At 54.2% G+C, this 25127-nt stretch overlaps 1 protein-coding gene across 1 annotated transcript; it reads left to right on the forward strand.

The window, feature by feature from the left end:
• Window positions 1–2324: 2324 nt before the first annotated feature.
• GRPR (gastrin releasing peptide receptor) lies at window positions 2325–24904 on the forward strand. The gene is made up of 3 exons (XM_009905523.2): window positions 2325–2777; window positions 19350–19701; window positions 24515–24904. Exons 1-3 carry the CDS (start codon window positions 2359–2361, stop codon window positions 24902–24904), a joined length of 1161 nt encoding a protein of 386 aa, XP_009903825.2. The 5' UTR covers window positions 2325–2358.
• The last annotated feature ends 223 nt before the right edge of the window (window positions 24905–25127 follow it).

A 25127-nucleotide genomic window follows, 5' to 3' on the forward strand; every position in this document is an offset into this window, starting at 1 on the left:
ATTTTTCCTGGCATTTTTTCCTTCTTTTTTCCTCCCCTACCCTTTTTTTTCCTCTTTTTTTTTTGTCTTTTTCTTTCTTTTTAAATTATTTTTGGTGATGCATCAAACCTCTTTTTTTTTCCCCATCCTTTTCTTTCTTTTTTTCTCCCCATCATTTTTCTTTTTTCTTCTTTTTTCCCCCCTTCTCTTTTCTTCCCCCCCCCCTTTTTTTCCTCCCTTTTCTTTTATTTTTTTCCCCATTTTTCCCCTTTTTCTTTCTTCATAACATATTTTTGGTGATGTATCAAACTTTATCCCCCCTCTTCTTTTCATTCTTTTTTTCCCTTCTTTTTTCCTTTATTTTTATCCCCCCTCCTTTTTTTTAATCTTTGTTTTAAAATTATTTTTGGTGATGTATCAAACCACTTCTTTTCCCTCCTTTTCTTGCCTTTTCCCCTCCTTTTCTTTCTTTCCTTCTTCCTTTCTTTCTTTCACTTTCTTTCTTTTTCTTTCTTTCTCTCTTTCTTTCTCTCCTTCTTTATTTCTTTCTTTCTGTCTTTCTCTCTTTCTTTCTTTCCTGCTTCCTCTCTTTCTGTCTTTCTTTCTTTCTTTCTTCCTTCCTTTCTTTCCTTCTTCCTTTCTTTCTGTCTTTCTTCCTGTCTTTCCGTCTTTCTTTCTTTCTTTCTTCCTTTCTTTCTGTCTTTCTTTCTTTCCTTCTTCCTTTCTTTCTGTCTTTCTTTCTTCCTTTCTGTCTTTCTTCCTGTCTTTCTGTCTTTCTTTCTTTCTTTCTTCCTTTCTTTCTGTCTTTCTTTCTTTCCTTCTTCCTTTCTTTCTGTCTTTCTTTCTTCCTTTCTGTCTTTCTTCCTGTCTTTCTGTCTTTCTTTCTTCCTTTCTTCATTTCTTTCTGTCTTTCTTTCTTCCTTCCTTTCTTTCTTTCCTTCTTCCTTTCTTTCTGTCTTTCTTTCTTCCTTTCTGTCTTTCTTCCTGTCTTAATGTCTTTCTTTCTTTCTTCCTTTCTGTCTTTCTTTCTTTCTCTCTTTCTTTCACTTTCTTCCTTTCACTTTCTTTTCTTTCTTTTTTTCCCTTTCCTTCTTTCTTTCCTTTTGTTTCTTTCTTTCACTTTCTTTTTTTCTTTCTTTCTTTCTCTCTCTCTTTCTTTCACTTTCTTTTCTTTCTTTCTTTTTCTTTCTTTCTTTCCTTTCTTTCTTTCCTTTCTTTCTTTCCTTCTTTCTTTCCTTCTTTCCGTTTCTTTCCTTCTTTCCTTTCCTTTTCTTTCTTTCTTTCTTTCTTTCTTTCCTTTTCTTTCCTTCTTTCTTTCCTTTTCTTTCCTTCTTTCTTTCTTTCTTTCTTTCTTTCTTTCTTTCTTTCTTTCTTTCTTTCTTTCTTTCTTTCTTTCCTTCTTTCCCTCTTTCTCTCTTCCCTTCTCTCTTTCTTTCCTTCTTTCTCTCTTCCCTTCTTTCTCTTTTTTTTTTTTTACTCCCCCCTCCTTTTTCTTTATTTTTAGTTTTCCTTGGTTGGTTTCTTTTTGGCGATGCATCGAACCCGACCCCCTCCTCACCTAGAAACGAGCAGATTTGCGTCGCGCGTGTGTGCGGCTTTGCTCTGTTCCGTTTCGTGTTGCCTTTGCCCTCGTTTTGCTTTGGGTTTGACGTTTCCAAACCCACCCCCCCACCCCTCCCCTCCTTTGTTTTTTTCCCCCCCTCCGCGGCTAACCGGCAGCGCTTTCGGGGAGGGTTTCTTTGCCTCCCCCTTCCTTCCTCCCGGCTGCGATGAGGGTGGCCAGCAGGTGGCTGGCGCTCGGCGGCCGCTCCGCGGTGATCGCAGCCAGCCGGTGCGCGCCGGAGGGAAGCGAGGGGGAGAGCTGACGTCCGGAACCCGCTGCCTATAGGATCCGAGGCGTTAGCGGAGCCCTGCTCTCGCCTCGCTTTAAATCCAGCCGCCCAGGGCAGGCGCTGGGGATGCGGCGTGCCGGAGGCGACCGAAAGTTCTTGCTTCTTGGCGGTCCCTGCCTGTGAGCTCCGCTCCGCTCCGCTCCGCTCGTCAGACCTGCGGCTGGGACTCGAGCGACTTTGAAAATGCCTTCCCCTGGCTGGTGGTCGGTGACTGGCTTTCCAGAGCTGAGGGATACCTAAGAGCAGGGCAAGCCGGTGAGCGGAAGGCCAGCTTCAGGATCTGAGCGATGCTGGGGGATGCTCTCTTTGCGCCTCACGGAACTGCCGGGCGAGCTGCAGCTGCTGCGGGGCTGGGTTGCTGTCGAGATGTGCCCTGAAGCTTCATGACTGCTTCAGCTCTTCTGGTGGGTTGGAGCCAGCGAGCAGCCAAAAGCCAAGAAACACACCTGAGGGCTTCTCAGAGGAGAAAGAAGGGCAGAGGAGGACGATGGAATCTGGAGAGTGCCTTCTGCTGGACCTGGACCCAGACAACTTGATCCTCTACAACATCTCTGCCAACCAGAGCACGAACCTCTCCCTCCTGGGCAGTGACTGGTTCTACCCAGCCTTCCTCTACGCCATCCCCACCATCTATGGGCTCATCATTTTGATAGGCCTGGTTGGCAACATCACTTTGATTAAGATCTTCTGCACTGTGAAATCCATGAGGAACGTCCCCAACCTCTTCATCTCCAGCCTGGCCCTGGGGGACCTGCTGCTCCTGGTGACCTGTGTGCCCGTGGATGCCAGCAGGTACCTCGCTGACGAGTGGCTCTTTGGCAGGACTGGCTGCAAGCTCATCCCCTTCATCCAGCTGACCTCTGTAGGGGTGTCAGTCTTTACCCTCACTGCCCTCTCAGCTGACAGGTAAGCCCTGGGATGAAGCCTGCACAGCTGAGGCTCCAGGAAAATCCAGAGCTGCAAATGCACTTTTCACCTGCTGAGGGTGGGGGGCAATGCACGGCTCCAGGTCATTCCTGGTGGTTCTAAAGCACACAGCTTGGGGAAGATGCAGCCAGGAGGCTTTTTGTTTTCTTCTAGGCTAAACTCAATGTCTGTGCAGCTTAGCTAATGGTCAGGGCTTAGTTAGAAGAAGTACAAGCTAAGGACCAGAGAGAGAAAAACCCCCTCGATGGCAGGCTGCTACAAGACAGGATGTTCCTATCTGCCAGAGGGATAATTGATCTGTGGTTCAGTGGAGCAGCCATTCAGAATGCAGTTAGAAGCAATTCTTTCTCGTGGCTTGCTTCCTTCAGGCTCAGGACTCCATGAACTAGCTTCCAGGCATTCAAAGGAGGATGCCTGAAGCCAGGGGATTCCAGTTGGCTGCAGCCAGTGTATTGCTGCCCTTGGCTGAGCTGGTTGCTCCTTATCCAGCCCAGGCTGATCTGTGCTGGTGGTTGGGAGGCTTGGCCTTCTGATGGTGTTTGGTGAAAACAGCAGGCAGGAGCTGTGCTGGTGTGGGACACGGGAAAACAAGCTGGGCTTTGACAAATTCTGTGCTCCTGGCTCTGTGTAAGAGTCCTGCCAGGCTCTGGAAAACTGTCTCTGAGGCTTCAGTTTAAGGCTGAATTCAGCATGCTTGAGTTTAAAAGGCTGAGCTGCAAGGGACTGGAGTTTAAGAGGCTGAGCTGCAAGGGGCTGGAGTTTAAGAGGCTGAACACCAAGGGACTTGAGTTTAAGAGGCTGAACACCAAGGGACTTGAGTTTAAGAGGCTGAGCTGCAAGGGGCTGGAGTTTAAGAGGCTGAGCTGCAAGGGGTTGGAGTTTAAGAGGCTGAGCTGCAAGGGGCTGGAGTTTAAGAGGCTGAGCTCTAAGGGGCTGGAGTTTAAAAGGCTGAACTGCAAGGGGCTGGAGTTTAAGAGGCTGAGCTGCAAGGGGCTGGAGTTTAAGAGGCTGAGCTGCAAGGGGCTGGAGTTTAAGAGGCTGAGCTGCAAGGGGCTGGAGTTTAAGAGGCTGAGCTGCAAGGGACTTGAGTTTGGAGGCTGAGCTGCAAGGGACTTGAGTTTGGAGGCTGAGCTGCAAGGGGCTTGAGTTTAGAGGCTGAGCTGCAAGGGGCTTGAGTTTAGAGGCTGAGCTGCAAGGGGCTTGAGTTTAGAGGCTGAACTGCAAGGGGCTGGAGTTTAAGAGGCTGAGCTGCAAGGGGCTTGAGTTTAAGAGGCTGAGCTGCAGGGGGCTGGAGTTTAAGAGGCTGAGCTGCAGGGGGCTGGAGTTTAAAGGCTGAACTGCAAGGTGCTGGAGTTTAAAGGCTGAGCTGCAAGGGGCTGGAGTTTAAGAGGCTGAGCTGCAAGGGGCTTGAGTTTAAGAGGCTGAGCTGCAAGGGGCTTGAGTTTAGAGGCTGAGCTCCAAGGGACATTTGAATGCTCTGGGGAGGTTTCAAGCCTACCTTTCTGGAAAGCTTTTAAGTGTTTCTTAGACTTGTTGGCTCTCATACAAACCACTCCCTGCACTGCTGAGTTCTTTGTAATGTGGGTTCTTTGGGCTCTTCAGAGAGAGATCAAGGAACCCACTGTCACCAGGCTACAGCTCTAAAATCTCACAGAAGTAGGAAGATTTCCAGTGAGGAAAATGTATTGCAGGTTCACTTTGTCCTAAAAAGGGAGGACTTGGGGCTTGCCTTTCTTGGTCACAGAGCTGTGGAGTTAGGCTGGGGTTAGGTGGCCACTTGCACACCCCTCTGAGTCTCTCCTCCTAACCTGCTCTGCAGCATCAGACTGGTTTTGTTCAGCTCCATGCACACATCTGAGTGAGCAGTGAGTGGTTTCAGGGACAGCAAAGGGCTGCAAGGCATTTCAGAGGCAGAAGCAGCAATGTGTTTGCTCAGTGCTCCATGCTGAGGGACCAACAGGCCTGTGTGTGAGCACAGCTCTGCAGGCACCAACCCTCCAGACCACCTACACCTCTCCTCCTGAGTCTCATGTGCTGCCTGGATCACAGAATCACAGAATGGGTTGGGTTGGAAGGGAGCTCCAAGGAGCATCCACTCCAACCCCCTGCACCCAGCAGGGACATCCTCCACCAGAGCAGCTTGCTCACAGCCTTCTCCAGCCTCACCTTCAACAGCTCCAGCCATGGAGCCTCAGCTCCCTCCCTGGGCAACCTGTGGCAGTGTGGCAGCAGCCTCCTGGGGCAGAACTTGTTCCTCACAGCCAATCTCCATCTGCTCTGCTCTCCTTTCAAACCCTTGCCCCTGCTGCTGTCCCTGCAGGCCTTTGGGCACAGTCCCTCTGCAGCCTTCTTGGAGCCCCTTCAGCTCCTGGCAGGCTGCTGTGAGGTCTGCCTGGAGCCTTCTCTTCTGCAGGCTGCACACCCCCAGCTCCCTCAGCCTGTCCCCATAGGGGACATTCTCCACCCCCTGATCATCTTTGTGACCCACTCCATGTCCTTCCTGTGCTGAGGATCCCAGAGCTCCTCCAGGTGAGGTCTCCCCCATCCCTTGCCTGCTGTAATGCAGAGGTTGGGATAACCACAAGGATTTCAGGAGGAAGCTCATCTCTCCAAAGCTGCAGGGAAGCTGTTGGTGGGAGTGTCAGGAAAGGGAAAATCCACCTGAAAGAAGCTGACTCTAGAGAGATTTGTGGCTCTCTGGCCTGGTGCTGCACACAGGGAACACTGAGCAGCACATTAAGAGTGGGTTTGGTTGGGGTTTTTTTTCTGCCTGAAGTGAGTGAACAGAGCAGAAAGCAACAGCTGTGGCATGCCAGGGGTGTGCTGACTGCAGGCTCTGAGCTTCATCTTGCTCTGCAGCCTCTTCACCATTGTGCTGCACTGCTGACCAGGCATTATCAAGCTCTTCAGTGTCACCTGGGAGACAGGCATGCACATGTGGGAGAAGAATACATTCCCATTCCAAGGCATTCAGAGATTCATGGAGTGGCTTAAGGTTGGAAGGGACCTCAAGGATCAGCCAGTTCCAACCCCCTGCCATGGGCAGGGACACCTCCCACCAGCCCAGCTTGCTCAAGGCCTCATCCAGCCTGGTGCTGAGCACCTCCAGGCAGGAGGCAGCCACAGCCTCCCTGGGCAACCTGTGCCAGAGTCTCCCCAGCCTCACTGGGAAGAATTTCTTCCTCCTCTCCAGTCTCCATCTGCCCTCCTCAAGCTTCAATCCATTCCCTCTCATCCTATCACTCCCAGCCCTTGCCAAAAGTCTCTCCCTAGCTTTCTTGTAGCCCTCTTCAGGTACTGGGAGGCTGCTCTGAGGTCTCCCTGCAGCCTTCTCTTCTCCAGGCTCAACAGCTCCAACTCTCTCAGCCTGTCCCTACAGGGGAGGTCCTCCACCCCTCTGATCACCTTTGTGGCCTCCTCTGGAGCCTCTCCAGCAGCTCCAGGTCCCTCTTGTGCTGGGGGCCCCAGAGCTGGAGGCAGTGCTGCAGGTGGGGGCTGAGCAGAGCAGAGCAGAGGGGCAGAATCCCCTCCCTGTGCTGCTGCTCTCCCTGCCCTGGCTGCCAGTGACCACTGCCAGCTTGTTGTCCACTGCAGGAGGAGACAGCAAAACAAGTTTTAGAACAGGATAGGATAGGGTAGGATGGGGTAGGATGGGATAGGATGGGATAGGATGGGGTAGGGTAGGATAGGGTAGGATAGGGTAGGGTAGGATAGGATAGGATAGGGTAGGATAGGATAGGGTAGGGTGGGATGGGATAGGGTAGGATAGGATGGGATAGGGTAGAATAGAATAGAATAGAATAGAACAGAACAGGTTGGAAAAGACCTCTGAGATCATCCAGTCCAACCTATCACCCAGCACCATCTGATCAACTCAACCATGGCACCAAGTGCCTCAGCCAGGCTCTTCCTAAACACCTCCAGGGATGGGGACTCCACCACCTCCCTGGGCAGCACATTCCCATGGCCAATCTCTCTCTGTAGAACTTCTTCCTAGCATCCAGCCTGAACCTTTGTCAAATCTGTGCATCTGGAATGCTGTGCCTGGGACCAGCAGGGGCCCTTGGCTGGGAAGCTTGCTGGAGGTTCTGCTCTGAAGTGTGTGTTTGTGCAGCAGTGCTGGGGTAACTCTGGTCCAGAAGCACACAGCCTGTGTTTTGGCAGCTCCCAGGCCAGTAGGCTGTCACCTCGAACTCTCTGCCCCACTGTTAGCCATGCCAGAAGCATCAGGGGAGTGTGGTGGGGAAAGGGACACGCTGTGAGTTGGTGGGGCCCAGCATGGCAATGCCTGCCTGGCTCCATGGGGACTGGCAGCCCAATGCCCTGCTGTGGCACAGGTGGCAGCTTGATGCTGAGCCTGGCACCTGGCTGAAGCCTGGCTTCATGGACAACCACTTCTGAGGCCAGATGTGGTGCTGCATGAAGGACTGAGACACTTGAAGGTGTCCAGAGAAGGGCAACAAAGCTGGGGAGGGGTCTGGAGCACAGCCCTGGGAGGAGAGGCTGAGGGAGCTGGGGTTGCTTAGCCTGCAGAAGAGGAGGCTCAGGGGAGACCTTCTTGCTCTCTGCAACTACCTGAAGGGAGGTTGTAGCCAGGTGGGGGTTGGTCTCTTCTGCCAGGCACCCAGCCCCAGAACAAGAGGACACAGTCTCAAGCTCCACCAGGGGAGGTTTAGGTTGGATGTTAGGAAGAAGTTCTTCCCAGCAAGAGAGATTGGCCATGGGAATGTGCTGCCCAGGGAGGTGGTGGAGTCCCCATCCCTGGAGGTGTTGCATGTTGACAGCTGCTTGCTTTGCTGGAGGGATTGTGCTGCTGCCTAGGGAGACCTGGCATTGAGGAGGTCCTCCCCTTCTGCTCTGCCCTGCTGAGACCACAGCTGCAGTGCTGTGTCCTGTTCTGGGCTCCCCAGTTCAAGAGAGACAGAGACCTGCTGGAGAAAGTCCAACAGAGGCTGCCAGGATGACTGGGGGAAACCTTTGGCTGTGCCTTCCCTAACCAGATCTGGGCAGGCACGTTTGTCTGAGCCCATATGAAAGGCTGAGAGCCCTGGGGGTGCTTAGTGTGGAGAGGAGAAGGCTGAGAGGGGATCTGATCAATGCCTATCAATGGCTGAGGGCTGGGTGCCAAGAGGCAGGGGCCCTGCTCTCTTTGGTGGCACCTGGCAAATAGGACCAAGGGAGCTTGGTCTGGATGATCTTTGGGGATCCCTTCCTATCACTGGGCACCTTCATCCTGACCCCCAGCCCTCAGCTATTGACAGACACTGCTCAGATCCCCTCTCAGCTTTCTCCTCTCCACACTAAGCACCCCCAGGGCTCTCAGCCTTTCACATGGGCTCAGACAAGTGTGCCTGCCCAGATCTGATGCACAGCCACAGGTTCCCCAGGGGCTGAGGCTGGTTCTGGGTCCAATCAGAAGATCAAATCAGGCTGAAGGTGAATTGTTTGAGAGGCTGTGTGAGAAAGAGAGGGGGGAAGTGACCCATACTAGCTCTGTGCTTGCTGGGGCACTGCTGCAGGGGCTGCAGGCTGCTGGCATCTGCCTGGCTGCGTTTGTAGGAGCTGTGGCAGCTGTTTTCCTGCAAGCCTGGCATGTTTGCAGAGCAGCCAGGAGAGGGTGAAGGCCTGTGGTGAGCTCACAGCCACCCTCCACGAGTGATAAGGCCCCAGGGCTTGAGTATACAACGGTGAGGAAGGGAGCAGTGGATGTGTGTGGCACGGGCAGCCTGCAGAGGAGGCTGGCAGAGGAAGGACAGCTGCCTGCCCTGCTGCCTGCCCTGCTGCCTGCCCTGCCCTGCTCTGTGGAGGCAGCAGAGCTCTTCAGCTACTGCTCAGCTCATCCTAGCACAGAGGGGATTGGGGGGTCACCCTCCAGCCTGCCCTCCTCCTCCTCCTCCTCCTCCTGCCTTGTGCAAGAGGAAAGAGTGCAGAGGTGGCTGTGAGAGCAGTGACACCTGGGCCACTGCTGGCTCAGGCAGCAAAGCCAAGGCTGGCACAGCAAGTGGCAGGAAATCAAGGGGAGGCTTCTCTCAGTGGGAGGAAAAGCTGCCTGCTTGATTGCCCTTGTCATGGGAGCTGTCTTCATTTCACTGACTCTCCCCTGTGCCTGGCAGGGCTTGCACACCTGCCCAGGGAGCAGGCAGGCTGATCCCACTGCTTGCTGGGGCAGTGAGACCTTCCTGGAGTCACTGCTGTGGCAAGCACATGGCAGGGGAAATGGCAGGTGCCTGGGGGGCAGAGCACCCTGCTGGCCTGCTGTGGGGATGTGCAGCTGCAGGGGGGCTGAAGGGATGCCCTAGGGTGGGTGTCCTGCCTTGGTAATCCCCCTGCCAGAGCAGGAGCCCCCAGGGCAGCTCCCACAGCAACACATCCAGCTGGCTTTGCAATGCCTCCACACAAGGAGACTCCACAGCCTCTCTGGCCAGCCTGCTCCAGCCCTCTGCCACCCTCCCAGCCAAAAAGCTTTCCCTCCTCTTCCCCTGCCACCTCCTCTGCTCCAGCTGCCACCCAGTGCCCCTTGGGCTGGCCTTGCACATCCCTCAGCAGAGCCTGGCTGCCTCCTCCCCACACTGCCCTGCACATCTTCAGCCCCAGCACTGAGGGCAGCCCTCAGGCTCCTCTGCTCCAAGCTCAAGAGAACTGAAGGAGCTTCAGACCCCAACCCACAGCCTTCCCTCTCATGGAAGCCTCTCCCTGTGCCCTTGCCCCTCTCCCTTCGCCCTTGCCCCTCTCCCTTCGCCCTTGCCCCTCTCCCTGCGCCCTTGCCCCTCTCCCTGCGCCCTTGCCCCTCTCCCTGCGCCCTTGCCCCTCTCCCTGCACCCTTGCCCCTCTCTCTTCACCCTTGCCCCTCTCCCTGCGCCCTTGCCCCTCTCCCTTCGCCCTTGCCCCTCTCCCTGCACCCTTGCCCCTCTCTCTTCACCCTTGCCCCTCTCCCTGCACCCTTGCCCCTCTCCCTTCGCCCTTGCCCCTCTCCCTGCACCCTTGCCCCTCTCTCTTCACCCTTGCCCCTCTCCCTGCGCCCTTGCCCCTCTCTCTTCACCCTTGCCCCTCTCCCTGCACCCTTGCCCCTCTCCCTGCACCCTTGCCCCTCTCTCTTCACCCCTGCCCCTCTCCCCATGCCCTTGCCCCTCTCCCCATGCCCTTGCCCCTCTCCCTGCACCCTTGCCCCTCTCTCTTCACCCTTGCCCCTCTCCCCGTGCCCTTGCCCCTGCCGTTGCCGCGCAGGATGCCAGAGGCAGAGCAGGGTCCCAGATGCCTCTCTTTCAGCCCCAGAGTCTCAGCCCCGGTGTCAATGCAACACAAACCCTCTCAGCAGCCTGGGTCTCAGCTCCCATTTCCTCAGCCCCCGCACCGGGAGCAGATCAAACAGCAGCAAGTTCCTGAGCACCCTGATGAGGCAGAGCAGATGGCCAGGACACCAGGGATGCACTTCCCTGAGCAGCAGGAGCATTACAGTATGTGGGTGGGTGGGCTGGGGGTTGGAGGCTGTGCTAATGGGCTGGAGACTGTTAATACTGGAGCAATCAAAAGGCAGACAAGTTGGATCAGCTGCTGTTGACATTTCAGTGACACATCCAAACCCCCAAGCAGCTGTCATGGTCTGGTGGAGCAAGGTGCTGAGCACCCTGTGAGCAAGGAGAGCGACTGGCTAGGGGCAGCTTGGGTGCCAGGGTGAAGGTGCTGGGCTGGGACAGCAGCACAGCTCCCAGCTGTGCTCTTGTGCTCCTGCTTGGTGTTCAGGGGTGGGCTGAGAGGGTTATAGGAGGGAGTCGAGGTGCAGCAGGACCTCTGTGTGCAGTAAAGCATCAGCAGCTGCCTTGCTCACAGCCTGCACTGGGATGGAAGGGAGCCTCAAAGCTCATCCTGTCCAACCCCCTGCAGGCAGCAGGGACAGCTCCAGCCAGAGCAGGCTGCCCAGGGACACAGCCAGGCTGAGCTTGAATGGCTCCAGGGATGCAGCCTCAAGCACCTCCCTGGGCAGCCTGTTCCAGTGTCTCCCCAGCCTCCCTGTGCAGAGCTTCCTCCTGATGTCCAACCTCACTCTGCCCTGCTCCAGTTCCAAACCACTGCCTCTGGTCCTATCCCCATAGACCCTTCTGAACAGTCCCTTCCCAGCCTGCCTGCAGGTCCCCTGCAGACACTGAAATGCAGCTCTTAAGGTGTCCCTGGAGCCTTCTCTTCTGCAGGGGGCTCAGACTGGGTGGCATTCAAAGAGTGGTGGTCAGTGGCTTGATGCTCAAGTGGAGGTCAGTGAGGAGTGGAGAGCACCCTAGGAGGTGGTGCTGGGACCAGTGCTGTCTAACATCTTTGTTGATGTCATGGAGAGTGGCATTGGGGCACCCTCAGCAAGCCTGCCAACAGCACCAAGCTGTGTGACACAGTGGAGGGCAGGGATCCATCCAGAGGCACTTGGACAGGCTTCAGAGGTGAGCCCAAGCCAACCTCATGAAGCTCAACAGGGCCAAGGGCAAGGTCAGGGCAACCCCGAGCACAAATCCAGGCTGGGCAGAGGATGGATAAAAAGCAGTCCTGAGGAGAAGGGCTCGGGAGTGCTGGAGCTGCTCAGGCTGCAGAAGAGAAGGCCTTCCAGAATCTGGAGAGGACCTACAGGACAGCTGGAGAGGGACCCCAGCAGGAGCAGGGAGGGGATTGTCCCCTGGCACTCAGCTCTGGGGAGTGCTGTGCCCAGTTTTGGGCATCTCAGCACAGGAGAGATGTGGAGGTGCTGGAGCCAGGGCAGAGCAGGGCAAGGAAGCTGTGGAGGGCCTGGAGAATAAATGTGATGGAGAGAGACTGAAGGAGCTGGGGATGGTCAGTGTGAAACAGAGGAGGCTGAGGGGAGAGAGACCTCCTGGCTGTCTGCAGCTACCTGCAAGGAGGTTGTGGGGAGGTTGGTGCTGGTCTCTTCTCCCAGGTGATTAGTGCCAGAACAAGAGGGAATGGCCTCAAGCTGTGACTGGGGAGGGTTAGACTGGGCAGTAGGAAACCTTTTTCCCAGCAAGAGTGGTCAGGGACTGGAATGTGCTGCCCAGGGAGGTGGTGGAGTCCCCAAGCCTGGCTGTGTTTCAGGGTGGTTTGGATGTGGTGCTTGGGGCTGTGGTTTAGGGGTGACCCTTGCAGAGCAGGGTGAATGGTTGGGCTTGGTGCCCCTGAGGCTCTGCTCCAACCTGAATGGTTCTGTGGTTCTGGGACCTTTTACAGAGGTCTAAGGTAACAGGACAAGGAGCAATGGCTTCCAACTGGAAGGAGCTAGATTGAGATTAGACATTAGAAGCTAGATTTAGATTAGATTTAGATTGAGATTTAGATTAGATTTAGATTGAGATTAGACATTAGAAGCTAGACTTAGATTAGATTTAGATTTAGATTAGACATCAGAAGCTAGACTTAGATTAGATTTAGATTTAGATTAGACATCAGAAGCTAGATTTAGATTAGATTTAGATTTAGATTAGATTTAGATTCAGATTAGACATTAGAAGCTAGATTTATATTAGATTTAGATTAGACATTAGAAGCTAGATTTACATTAGATTTAGATTAGATTTAGATTTAGATTAGACATTAGAAGCTAGATTTACATTAGATTTAGATTAGACATTAGAAGCTAGATTTAGATTAGATATAGATTGAGATTAGACATTAGAAGCTAGATTTAGATTAGATTTAGATTTACATTTAGATTATATTTAGATTAGACATTAGAAGCTAGATTCACATTAGATATACATTTACATTAGATTTAGGTTTAGATTAGACATTAGAAGCTAAATTTAGATTAGATTTAGATTTAGATTAGACATTAGAAGTTAGATTTACATTAGATTTAGATTAGACATTAGAAGCTAGATTTACATTAGATTGAGATTAGACATTAGAAGCTAGATTTACATTAGATTTAGATTGAAATTAGATATTAGAAGCTAGATTTACATTAGATTTAGGTTTAGATTTAGATTAGATTTAGATTTAGATTAGATTTAGATTCAGATTTAGATTAGACATTAGAAGCTACATTTAGATTGTATTTAGATTAGATTTAGATTACACATTAGAAGCTAGATTTACATTAGATTTAGATTAGACATTAGAAGCTAGATTTACATTAGATTTAGATTAGATATAGATTGAGATTAGACATTAGAAGCTAGATTTAGATTGGATTTAGATTAGATTTAGATTTAGATTAGACATTAGAAGCTAGATTTACATTAGATTTAGATTAGACATTAGAAGCAAGATTTAGATTAGATTTAGATTGAGATTAGATATTAGAAGCTAGATTTAGATTGGATTTAGATTAGATTTAGATTTAGATTAGACATTAGAAGCTACATTTAGATTAGATTTAGATTCAGATTAGACATTGGAAGCTAGATTTACATTAGATTTAGATTTAGATTCAGATTAGACATTAGAAGCTAGATTTAGATTAGATTTAGATTAGACATTAGAAGCTAGATTTACATTAGATTTAGATTAGATTTAGATTTAGATTAGACATTAGAAGCTAAATTTAGATTAGATTTAGATTTAGATTCAGATTAGACATTGGAAGCTAGATTTACATTAGATTTAGATTTAGATTCAGATTAGACATTAGAAGTTAGCTTTAGATTAGATTTAGATTTAGATTAGACATTGGAAGCTAGATTTAGATTAGATTTAGATTTAGATTAGACATTGGAAGCTAGATTTATATTTAGATTAGATTTAGATTTAGATTAGACATTGGAAGCTAGATTTAGATTAGATTTAGATTTAGATTAGACATTGGAAGCTAGATTTATATTTAGATTAGATTTAGATTTAGATTAGACATTGGAAGCTAGATTTAGATTAGATTAAGATTAGATTTAGATTAGACATTGGAAGCTAGATTTAGATTAGATTAAGATTAGATTTAGATTAGACATTGGAAGCTAGATTTAGATTAGATTTAGATTAGACATTGGAAGCTAGATTTAGATTATACACTAGAAGGGTGGTGAGGCACTGGAACAGGTTGTCCAGAGTGGTTGTGGAGGCTCTGGCCCTGGAGGTGTTCAAGGGCAGGCTGGATGAGGCCCTGAGCAAGCTGGGCTGGTGGGAGGTGTCCCTGCCCATGGCAGGGGGGTTGGGCTGGGATGATCTTTAAGCTCCCGTCCAAGCCAACCCATTCTGGGAGAGAAGCCCCGAGGCAGGTGCTGAGGCAGCAGTGAGTGCCCTGTGCCGTTCCTGGGCACAACCTGCTGCCCTGCATCCTGCCTGTGGTATTTTCCAGCTGGCTGAGCTAAAGTGCCTTCCCTTAGACCGTGGCCATTTGTTCCCATGACTCCACAGCATTCTGCCAGCCTGCTCAGCCACGCTGTCACCTGCTGGCTTTCCCACCAGAGGCTGTAGGACCTGCCCAAGGCAGCAGATCCAAGCTGTACAGAACACTGCAGCTGCAGCAGCTTGCCAGCACCCAGGCTAGACAGGGCTCTGCACACTGCTCCCTTTATGCTGGCATCTTTGAGGGCCTGCTGAGGAGGCCACGGGGTTCAGGGTCCCCACCTGGAGCAGACCACACCTGGAACAGACCACCCCTCTGGTCTGGGACAGCTAGCTGTAACCCTTGTCCCATGGGAGAAGGGCAGAAGCAAGCCAGACCTGCATCAAAGCAGCATGGATGGAGATGGAGAGAGAGGATCCTGCCCCTCTGCTCTGCTCTGGGGAGACCTCAGCTGCAGGGCTGGGGCCAGCTCTGGAGCCCTCAGCACAGCAAGGACATGGACCTGATGGAGAGGCTCCAGAGGAGGGACATGAAGATGATCAGGGGATGGAGAACCTCTGCTGTGAGCACAGGCTGAGGGAGCTGGGGGTGTGCAGCCTGGAGAAGAGAAGGCTCCAGGGGGAGCTCAGAGCTGCATTTCAGTGTCTGCAGGGGACCTGCAGGCAGGCTGGGGAGGGACTGTTCAGAAGGGGCTGTGGGGATAGGACCAGAGGCAGTGGTTTGGAACTGGAGCAGGGCAGAGTGAGGTTGGACATCAGGAGGAAGCTCTGCACAGGGAGGCTGGGGAGACACTGGAACAGGCTGCCCAGGGAGTGCTTGAGGCTCCATCCCTGGAGCCATTCAAGCTCAGCCTGGCTGTGTCCCTGGGCAGCCTGCTCTGGCTGGAGCTGTCCCTGCTGCCTGCAGGGGGTTGGACAAGATGCCCTTGGAGGGTTCCTTCCATCCCTGGAGCCATTCAAGCTCAGCCTGCTGTAGCTGGATGTGTCCCTGCTGCCTGCAGGGAGTTGGACAGGATGCCCTTGGAGGGTGCCTTCCAACCCAGTGCCGTCTGTGAGCCTGATCAGCATCTGTCAGCAGGACTAACCCCTCCATTATCCCATCTACAACCAGCCCTGGGCAGCTCAGTTTCTTGCAGCTTTCGTGGTCACACCTCCCAGCTTGCTGAACTCCACCACTTGGGAGCCAGCCCTGCACTTCCAGGCAGTTTCTCCTCTGTTCCAAGAGCTGTAAAAAATTAACCCCAGTTGTTCCCCAGCTGGCTCCTGTGCTACCCCTAGGTGTACAGGATTCAGAGCTGCTGGTGTGAAAATGGTTTGTGCTGGCAGATGTTGGCTCACAGCCTCCTGAGCCCAGCTGGGGAGGGAGCATTCTGCCCACAGGACACAGACCCCTGCAGCACCTTTGCTCTCAAACATCTCCCCCCTGGCTTTGCACCTTGTGCCATCCCTCTGGGGCTCCTCCCCATGCCTCACTTCCTGATTTCCTTCTTCCTGCTGTACTTTTTGAGCTGTGCAGGTGTCTGCTCCACAGTGACCTTTGATAAGGTGCTGGCTCCTCCAGCCTCCCTTATCAGGCAACCACATTTTCAAGCTCTGATATCTGCTGTCATTTACTTTTGCTCTTTTTTTTTCCCCTCCCCCATCTGTTGCACATCGATTTTACTACTGTAGATCTTCCTTCCTTTTAATGACTATTAGCAGGGGTGAGCAGGGCTCCTCTTCTCCTCTCCTTGGGGGCAGCTTGTTGCCTGGCACAGTTGTTTTCAGGGCAAGGAAAAGGAAGGGGCCAGGGGCCAGCTGGCAGCCAGGCACCAGAGGTGGCCCCCAGGGATCAGTGCTGGGCCCCAGCCTGGTCAATATCTTGATTGATGATCTGGAGGAGGGGATGGAGTCCATCAGCAGTAAGTTTGCAGCTGACAGCAAGCTGGGGGCAGGAGTTGATCTGTTAGAGGGCAGGAGAGCTCTGCAGAGGGACCTTGCCAGGCTGGGCAGATGGGCAGAGGCCAAGGGCAGGAGACTGAACACATCCAAGTGCCAGGTGCTGCACATTGGCCACAGCAACCCCAGGCAGTGCTGCAGGCTGGGGTCAGAGGGGCTGAGAGCAGCCAGGCAGAGAGGGACCTGGGGGGACTGGGTGAGAGTAGGCTGAACAGGAGGCAGCAGTGTGCCCAGGGGGCCAAGAAGGCCAAGGGCATCCTGGCCTGCATCAGGAAGAGTGTGGCCAGCAGGAGCAGGGAAGTCATTGTGCCCTGTGCTCAGCACTGCTTAGGCCACCCCTTGAGTCCTGTGTCCAGTTCTGGGCCCCTCAGGTCAGGAAAGATGTTGAGCTGCTGGAAGGTGTCCAGAGAAGGGCAACAAAGCTGGGGAGGGGTCTGGAGCACAGCCCTGGGAGGAGAGGCTGAGGGAGCTGGGGTTGCTTAGCCTGCAGAAGAGGAGGCTCAGGGGAGACCTTCTTGCTCTCTGCAACTCCCTGAAGGGAGGTTGGAGCCAGGTGGGGGTTGGTCTCTTCTCCCAGGCACCCAGCACCAGAACAAGAGGACAGAGTCTCAAGCTGTGCCAGGGGAGGTTCAGGCTGGAGGTGAGGAAGAAATTCTTCCCAGCAAGAGAGATTGGCCATGAGAATGTGCTGCCCAGGGAGGTGGTGGAGTCCCCATCCCTGGAGGTGTTTAGGAAGAGCCTGGATGTGGCACTTGGTGCCATGGTTGAGTTGATCAAATGGTGCTGGGTGATAGGTTGAACTTGATTTCTGAGGTCTTTTCCAACCTGGTTAGTTCTATTCTATTCTATTCTATTCTATTCCATTCCATTCCATTCCATTCCATTCCATTCCATTCCATTCCATTCCATTCCATTCCACTCCACTCCACTCCACTCCACTCCATTCCATTCCATTCCATTCTTCTCCACCCTCCCCTCCCCTACCCTACCCTACCCTACCCTACCCTACCCTATCCTACCCTATCCTACCCTACCCTACCCTACCCTACCCTACCCTACCCTACCCTACCCTATCCTACCCTACCCTACCCTACCCTACCCTACCCTATCCTATCCTATCCTATCCTATCCTATCCTATCCTATCCTATGGTTACCATTGCCCCCCTGACATTTCTGGCCCCAGCCAGCTGCTTTTCACCTTGCTTCTCCAAGGTTCCATCTCTCCCTCTTTCTCCCTCTCCCTGCCTCCTTCTACTCAGCACACCGTGGCTACTATAGCTTGGGAAGCTGCTAATGCTTAAATCAATGATGCCCTCTTCCTCCTCTGCCAGAACAAGGTCCAATATGGATTTCTTGCACGTCACAGGCAGGGCTTTTTGGGTGGAGAAATTGGCATTTTTGAAAGCCCCTGTGACTTTCTCTGGCTGGCTCTGGAAGACATCCAGCAATGGTGCCCTGAGTGTAGCTTAGTCACCGGTGTGGTTTTGTCAGACAACCATCACAGCCTGGCTCAGGCTGGAAGGGAGCTCAGAGCTCAGCTCCCCCAAGCTCCCCACCATGCCCAGGGACACCTCTCAGCTCCACTCAGCTGCTCAAGGCCTCAGCCAGCCTGGCCTTCAGCACCCCCAGGCAGGAGGCAGCCACAGCCTCCCTGGGCAGCCTGTGCCACACTCTCACCAGCCTCACCCTCAACAACTTCTGCCTCAGCTCCACTCTGCCCCTGCTCTGCCTCAGCTCCAAACCATTCCCCCTTGGCCTGGCTCCAGCCCCCCTCAGCCAAAGTCTCTCTGCAGCCTTCCTGCAGGATGCCTTCAGCTCCTGGCAGGCAGCTCTGAGCTGCCCCTGGAGCCTTCTCTTCTGCAGGCTGCACAGCCCCAGCTCCCTCAGCCTGTGCTCACAGCAGAGCTGCTCCAGCCCTGGGAGCATCTCTGTGGCCTCCTCTGGCCTCCCTCCAGCAGCTCTGTGTCCTTCTCCTGCTGGGGACCCCAGAGCTGGAGGCAGGGTTGGAGGTGAGGTCTGAGCAGAGCAGAGCCCAGGGGCAGGATGCCCTCTGCTGCTCTGCTGCCCACACTCCTCTGGCTGCAGCTTGGCACACAGCTGCCTGCTGGGCTGCAGGAGGGCACTGCTGGCTCCTGGGGAGCTGCTCAGCACCCAGCACCCCCAAGGCTCTCTCTTCAGGGCTGCTCTCAACCCACTCTGCACCCAGGCTGGGTGTGTGCCTGGAGTTGTCTTGACCCAACTGCAGAACCTTGCCCTGTGCCTTGTCTGAGCTGATCCAGAATGAGATGTGTGGCAAAACCTCCATCAGGGGGGTTGGGGCAGATGATCTCTTGAGGTCCCTTCCTACCCTTAGCATCCTGTGCTGCCCTTGCACCCTGCTCTGTGCCGGGGCTGCAGCTGCTGCGTGCTGTCGGAGCCTGTGCTTGCACTCCCTCTCTTCATGCGGTTTGCACACATCCACATTAACGTCTGGCAGCCCTCTGGGTCGATGGCAAATTAAATGAGAGCAGAATTAATCCTCAGGAGCCTGCCTGGGCCCCTGGCAGGTGTCTGTGGCCAGGAAATGAGAAACCTATCGGCAGCATCGAGGCTGAAACCGCCGGGCGAGGATCTGAGCCTCGAGCTGAGGGAGGCTCTGCTTGGCTTTGATGTGCTGGCTCTGAAGGGCAGGGAGGAGCAGAGCTGAGCACTGAGGTCAGAGAATCATAGAAGCAACAAGGTTGGAAAAGACCCCCAACGATCATCAAGCCCGACCTGTCCCCCAACACCTCCTGACTAACTAAACCATGGCTCCAAGTGCCACATCCAAACCCCTCTTGAACACCTCCAGGGATGGGGACTCCACCACCTCCCTGGGCAGCACATCCCAATGGCTAACAACTCTCTCTGGGAAGAACTTTCTCCTCACCTCCAGCCTAAACCTCCCCTGGCACAGCTTGAGACTGTGTCCTCTTGTTCTGCTCCTCTCCTCTCCTCTCCTCTCCAAACCTCTCCTCTCCAAACCTCTCCTCTCCTCTCCTCTCCTCTCCTCTCCTCTCCAAACCTCTCCTCTCCCCTCCCCTCCCCTCCCTCTCCAAACCTCTCCTCTCTTTCCCTCCCCAGGTTACTTGGGCTGGCAGAGTCCTAGTGGCTGGCCTGGGAGAAGAGCCCAACCCCCACCTGGCTCCAACCTCCCTTCAGGGAGTTGCAGAGAGCAAGAAGGTCTCCCCTGAGCCTCCTCTTCTGCAGGCTAAGCAACCCCAGCTCCCTCAGCCTCTCCTCCCAGGGCTGTGCTCCAGACCCCTCCCCCGCCTCGTTGCCCTTCTCTGGACACTTTCTAGAGTCTCCATGCACTCCTGCCTTCTTTGCTGTCTTTTCAGGTACAGAGCCATCGTGAGGCCGATGGAGATCCAGGCGTCCCACGCCCTGATGAAGATCTGCCTGCGAGCTGCTGTGATCTGGGTCGTCTCCATGCTGCTGGCCATCCCTGAGGCAGTGTTCTCAGACCTGCACTCTTTCCATGACAGAGGCACTAACAAAACCTTCGTCAGCTGTGCTCCCTACCCCCACTCTGATGGCCTGCACCCCAAAATCCACTCCATGGCATCCTTCCTCATTTTCTACGTCATCCCGCTCTCTGTCATCTCAGTCTATTACTATTTCATTGCTAAGAACCTGATCCGCAGCGCTTACAACATCCCTGGGGAAGGAAACATGCATGTGAGGAAACAGGTAGCCTTCCCTTCCCTTCCCTTCCCTTCCCTTCCCTTCCCTTCCCTTCCCTTCCCTTCCCTTCCCTTCCCTTCCCTTCCCTTCCCTTCCCTTCCCTTCCCTTCCCTTCCCTTCCCTTCCCTTCCCTTCCCTTCCCTTCCCTTCCCTTCCCTTCCCTTCCCCTCCCCTATACAGGTGCCACCCTCTGCAGAGGGACCTTGCCAGGCTGCACAGTGAGAGTAGGCTGAACATGAGCCAGCAGTGTGCCCAGGGGGCAAAGAAGGCCAAGGGCATCCTGGCCTGCAGCAGGAAGAGTGTGGCCAGCAGGAGCAGGGAGGTCATTGTGCCCTGTGCTCAGCACTGGCTGAGGCCACCCCTTGAGTCCTGTGTCCAGTTCTGGGCCCCTCAGGTCAGGAAAGATGTTGAGCTGCTGGAAGGTGTCCAGAGAAGGGCAACAAAGCTGGGGAGGGGTCTGGAGCACAGCCCTGTGAGGAGAGGCTGAGGGAGCTGGGGTTGCTTAGCCTGCAGAAGAGGAGGCTCAGGGGAGACCTTCTTGCTCTCTGCAACTCCCTGAAGGGAGGTTGGAGCCAGGTGGGGGTTGGGCTCTTCTCCCAGGCAGCCAGCCCCAGAACAAGAGGACACAGTCTCAAGCTGTGCCAGGGGAGGTTCAGGCTGGAGGTGAGGAGAAAGTTCTTCCCAGCAAGAGAGATTGGCCATGGGATGTGCTGCCCAGGGAGGTGGTGGAGTCCCCATCCCTGGAGGTGTTCAAGAGGGGATTGGATGTGGCACTTGGTGCCATGGTTTAGTTGATCAGATGGTGCTGGGTGACAGCTTGGACGTGATGTTCCCTGAGGTCTCTTCCAACCTTATTGCTTCTATGATTCTATGACCCAAGACAGGCTCTGGTTTCCCCAAGCAGGCCATTTGCTGCTGCAGGGCAGAGGCTTTCCATTGCCCCTTTGTTCCCCTGAGAGCTGCTTCTGGTGCTGTCACTCCTGAGTGGGTTTAGTTCCAAAATGCCCCCAAACCCCCTCCCAGCTGTGCTGGCTCAGCCAGGCCCCAGGTGCATCCCAAGTGATGGCTGGAAGTGCATGGCTGAAAGCCTGCCAGGCTGGGGATTTAGCCAGGACTTGGCCAACCTGATGCCAGCCTTTCAGCTGGAGCCTCTTCCCCTCTTGACTTGCTGCTCTTGTAAGCAACTGGAGGCTGGAAAAAGAGTCATCTCCAGGAGGAAGTCCAAATCCTGCACAAGCAACTGAGTGTTTCAGCTTAGTGCTGAAATGAGAATGCAAGGGAGCCTTGGGTTGCCTGAGTAAGAAAGCATCAGCTGAGTAACTCCTAAGCAACAAGCAACTTACTTACCTTGACCTGTTGACCTTATGTGCCTGGACCTGTTGACCTTATTTACCTTACCCCTTGCTCTCCACTGAGAGGTGTTTCAATCCTAGCTGAGGCAGAGGAGGTGGCAGGGGAAGAGGAGGGAAAGCTTTTTGTCTGGGAGGGTGGCAGAGGGCTGGAGCAGGCTGGCCAGAGAGGCTGTGGAGTCTCCTTGTGTGGAGGCATTGCAAAGCCAGCTGGATGTGTTGCTGTGGGAGCTGCCCTGGGGGCTGCTGCTCTGGCAGGGGGCTTGGCCTGGCTGCTCTCTGCAGCTCCCTTCCAGCCCCTGGCATCCTGTGACTCTGGAGAGCAACCCAAGCCATTCTTCAGCTGAACTTTCAGCCCAGCTCTATGCACCCAGCTGCCATCTCCAGCTTAGGCTGACCTAACACAAGCATCCCATGCAGCCCTGGGGGGGCTGAGGTGAAGCAGCAGGGCTGGAAAGGTGTTTTGCCTGCCCATCAAATGGTCTCTGATCCCTGCAATTCTTTACCCTTCTCCCCTTTGGAGGCTGTGTCAGCCTTGCCTCCCTGCAGGCTGAGCCAATGGCTGGTTGGTTTGAATAGTGATGGTAAAAGGAGGAGCAGAAGCAGCCCCATAGAATAGCAGAGACTAGCATAGCATAGCATAGCATAGCATAGCATAGCATAGCATAGCATAGCATAGCAGGGAAGGGAGGAGAGGAGAGGAGAGGAGAGGAGAGGAGAGGAGAGGAGAGGAGAGGAGAGGAGAGGAGAGGAGAGGAGAGGAGAGGAGAGGAGAGGAGAGGAGAGGAGAGGAGAGGAGAGGAGAGGAGAGGAGAGGAGAGGAGAGGAGAGGAGAGGAGAGGAGAGGAGAGGAGAGGAGAGGAGAGGAGAGGAGAGGAGAGGAGAGGAGAGGAGAGGAGAGGAGAGGAGAGGAGAGGAGAGGAGAGGAGAGGAGAGGAGAGGAGAGGAGAGGAGAGGAGAGGAGAGGAGAGGAGAGGAGAGGAGAGGAGAGGGGAGGGGAGGGGAGGGGAGGGGAGGGGAGGGGAGGGGAGGGGAGGGGAGGGGAGGGGAGGGGAGGGGAGGGGAGGGGAGGGGAGGGGAGGGGAGGGGAGGGGAGGGTTGGAAGAGACCTTTGAGATCACCAAGTCCAACCTATCACCCAGCACCATCTGATCAACTAAACCATGGCACCAAGTGCCTCAGCCAGGCTCTTCCTAAACACCTCCAGGGATGGGGACTCCACCACCTCCCTGGGCAGCACATTCCCATGGCCAATCTCTCTTGCTGGGAAGAACTTTCTCCTCACCTCCAGCCTGAAGCTCCCCTGGCACAGCTTGAGACTGTGTCCTCTTGTTCTGGGGCTGGGTGCCTGGGAGAAGAGACCAACCCCCACCTGGCTACAGCTTCCCTTCAGGGAGTTTCAGACAGTTGGTTTGGGGGGAGGGGAAAGAGTCCTGAAGAGAGCAGCAGGCCAGGCTGCAGCCTAGCACAGCCAGTCCCTCACTGCTGTGCTGCACTGCCTGCAGGAGCTGTAGGTCTCCATCTGAGCTAAGGAGCATCGATTTATTTATTGCTCTGCTTCCTTTCTTTGTGGAGCAGATGAGGCCTCAATAGCCCTGGATCAAATTAAGGCCACACTTAAAGGGGAATATATGGTTTAGGCAAGGAGAGCCCTTTAGAAAGGATTTCATTTTCAGCCTGCTCTCTGGAGACATCATCATCTGGACCATGTCAACCCTCCCTGAGCCCTGATGGCTGATTTGCAGTCAGAGAGGCACACAGCAGAGCCAGGATGGGGCTGGCCTGCTGCCTGCTGCCTGCTCTGCAGCCTGTGGGAGCTGCTCCTGTGCCAGTTCAGCTGGGCAGCCCAAGAGGTGACTGAGGGGATAGGGTAGGGTAGGATAGGATAGGACAGGGTAGGATAGGATAGGATAGGATAGGGTAGGATAGGATAGGATAGGATAGGATAGGGTAGGGTAGGGTAGAATAGGATAGAATAGAATAGGATAGAATAGAATAGAATAGAATAGGGTAGGATAGAATAGGGTAGGATAGAATAGGATAGAATAGAATAGGATAGGATAGGATAGGATAGGATAGGATAGGATAGGATAGGATAGGATAGGATAGAAATAGAACAGAACAGAATAGAATTAAGCAGGTTGGAAGAGACCTTCAAGATCACCAAGTCCAACCTATCACCCAACACCATCTCATCAACTAAACCATGGCACCAAGTGAGGCTGGTGAGACTCTGGCACAGGTTGCCCAGGGAGGCTGTGGCTGCCTTCTGGCTGGAGGTGTTCAGCACCAGGCTGGATGAGGCCATGAGCAAGCTGGGCTGGGGGGAGGTGTCCCTGCCCATGGCAGGGGGGTTGGAACTGGAGGATCTTCAAGATCTCTTCCAACTTAAAGCATTCTGTGAATCTATGAATGAATTTCCTGTCTCCCACTCCCTGTATCTGAGCACAACCCAAGTGGCCTGAGACCTGCCCTGGTCCTGCTGCTCTTCTGGTCCTGGCCTGCAGCAGGAAGAGTGTGGCCAGCAGGAGCAGGGAAGTCCTTGTGCCCTGTGCTCAGCACTGCTCAGGCCACCCCTGGAGTCCTGTGTCCAGTTCTGGGCCCCTCAGGTTAGGAAAGATGTTGAGCTGCTGGAAGGTGTCCAGAGAAGGGCAACAAAGCTGGGGAGGGGTCTGGAGCACAGCCCTGGGAGGAGAGGCTGAGGGAGCTGGGGTTGCTTAGCCTGGAGAAGAGGAGGCTCAGGGGAGACCTTCTTGCTCTCTGCAACTCCCTGAAGGGAGGTTGGAGCCAGCTGGGGGTTGGTCTTTTCTGCCAGGCACCCAGCACCAGAACAAGAGGACACAGTCTCAAGCTGTGCCAGGGGAGGTTCATGCTGGAGGTGAGGAGAAAGTTCTTCCCAGCCAGAGAGATTGGCCATGGGAATGTGCTGCCCAGGGAGCTGATGGAGTCCCCATCCCTGGAGGTGTTCAAGGGGGGATTGGATGTGGCACTTGGTGCCATGGTTTAGTTAGTCATGAGGTGTTGGGTGACAGCTTGGACTTGATGATCTCTGGGGTCTCTTCTACCCTTATTGAATCTATGAGTCTATGATTCTATGATCTCCAGAGGTCCCTTCCAAGCTCCACCCCGCTGGGATTCTGGGATTCTGTACTAGAGAGCCCCTTTTACATGCACCATACAGGGACAGTGCTTACTTGGACTCCACAGCCTCTCTGGGCAGCCTGCTGCAGGGAAGAAGCTTTCCCTCCTCTTCCCCTGGCACCTCCTCTGCTCCAGCTGCCACCCAGTGCCCCTTGGGCTGGCCTTGCACAGCCCTGAGCAGAGCCTGGCTGCCTCCTCCCCACACTGCCCTGCACATCTCCAGCCCCAGCACCGAGGGCAGCGCTCAGGCTCCTCTGCTGCAAGCTGCAGACCCTCAGCCCGTCCCTAGAGGGTCAGCTCCTAACCTGCCTTTCCCTCTCTCCTGCCAGACCGAGTCCCGCAAGCGCCTGGCCCGCACGGTGCTGGTCTTCGTCTGCCTCTTCGCCTTCTGCTGGCTCCCCACTCACATCATCTACCTGTACCGCTCCTACCACTACTCCGAGGTGGACACCTCGGTGCTGCACTTCGTCGCCAGCATCTGCGCTCGGGTCCTGGCCTTCACGAACTCTTGCGTCAACCCTTTCGCCCTCTACCTGCTGAGCAAGAGCTTCCGCAAGCAGTTCAACAGGCAGCTGCGGTGCTGCGGGGCCGGGCTCGGCCGCTCCCGCAGCGTGGCCCGCAGCACCACCCGCAGCACCTCCCTCAAGAGCACCAACCACTCCCTGCCCACCTTCAGCCTCATCAACGGCAACCCCCTCTGCCAGGAGGGCTACGTCTGATGGGGGGCAGCCGGGCGCTGCCCGGCGCGGCCGCCGCCATCGGCGCCCGGGGATGGGGGCAGCACAGGCAGCGACAGCCGGGGGGGCAGGGGGTGAGCAGCACAGGCAGCGACAGACAGGGGGGCAGGGGGTGAGCAGCACAGGCAGCGACACCCAGGGGGGCAGGGGGTGAGAGCAGCACAGGCAGCGACAGACAGGGGGGCAGGGGGTGAGCAGCACAGGC

The sequence above is a fragment of the Dryobates pubescens genome, chromosome 12 (genome assembly GCF_014839835.1).
Source record: "Dryobates pubescens isolate bDryPub1 chromosome 12, bDryPub1.pri, whole genome shotgun sequence".
In the NCBI taxonomy this organism is placed as follows: domain Eukaryota; kingdom Metazoa; phylum Chordata; class Aves; order Piciformes; family Picidae; genus Dryobates; species Dryobates pubescens.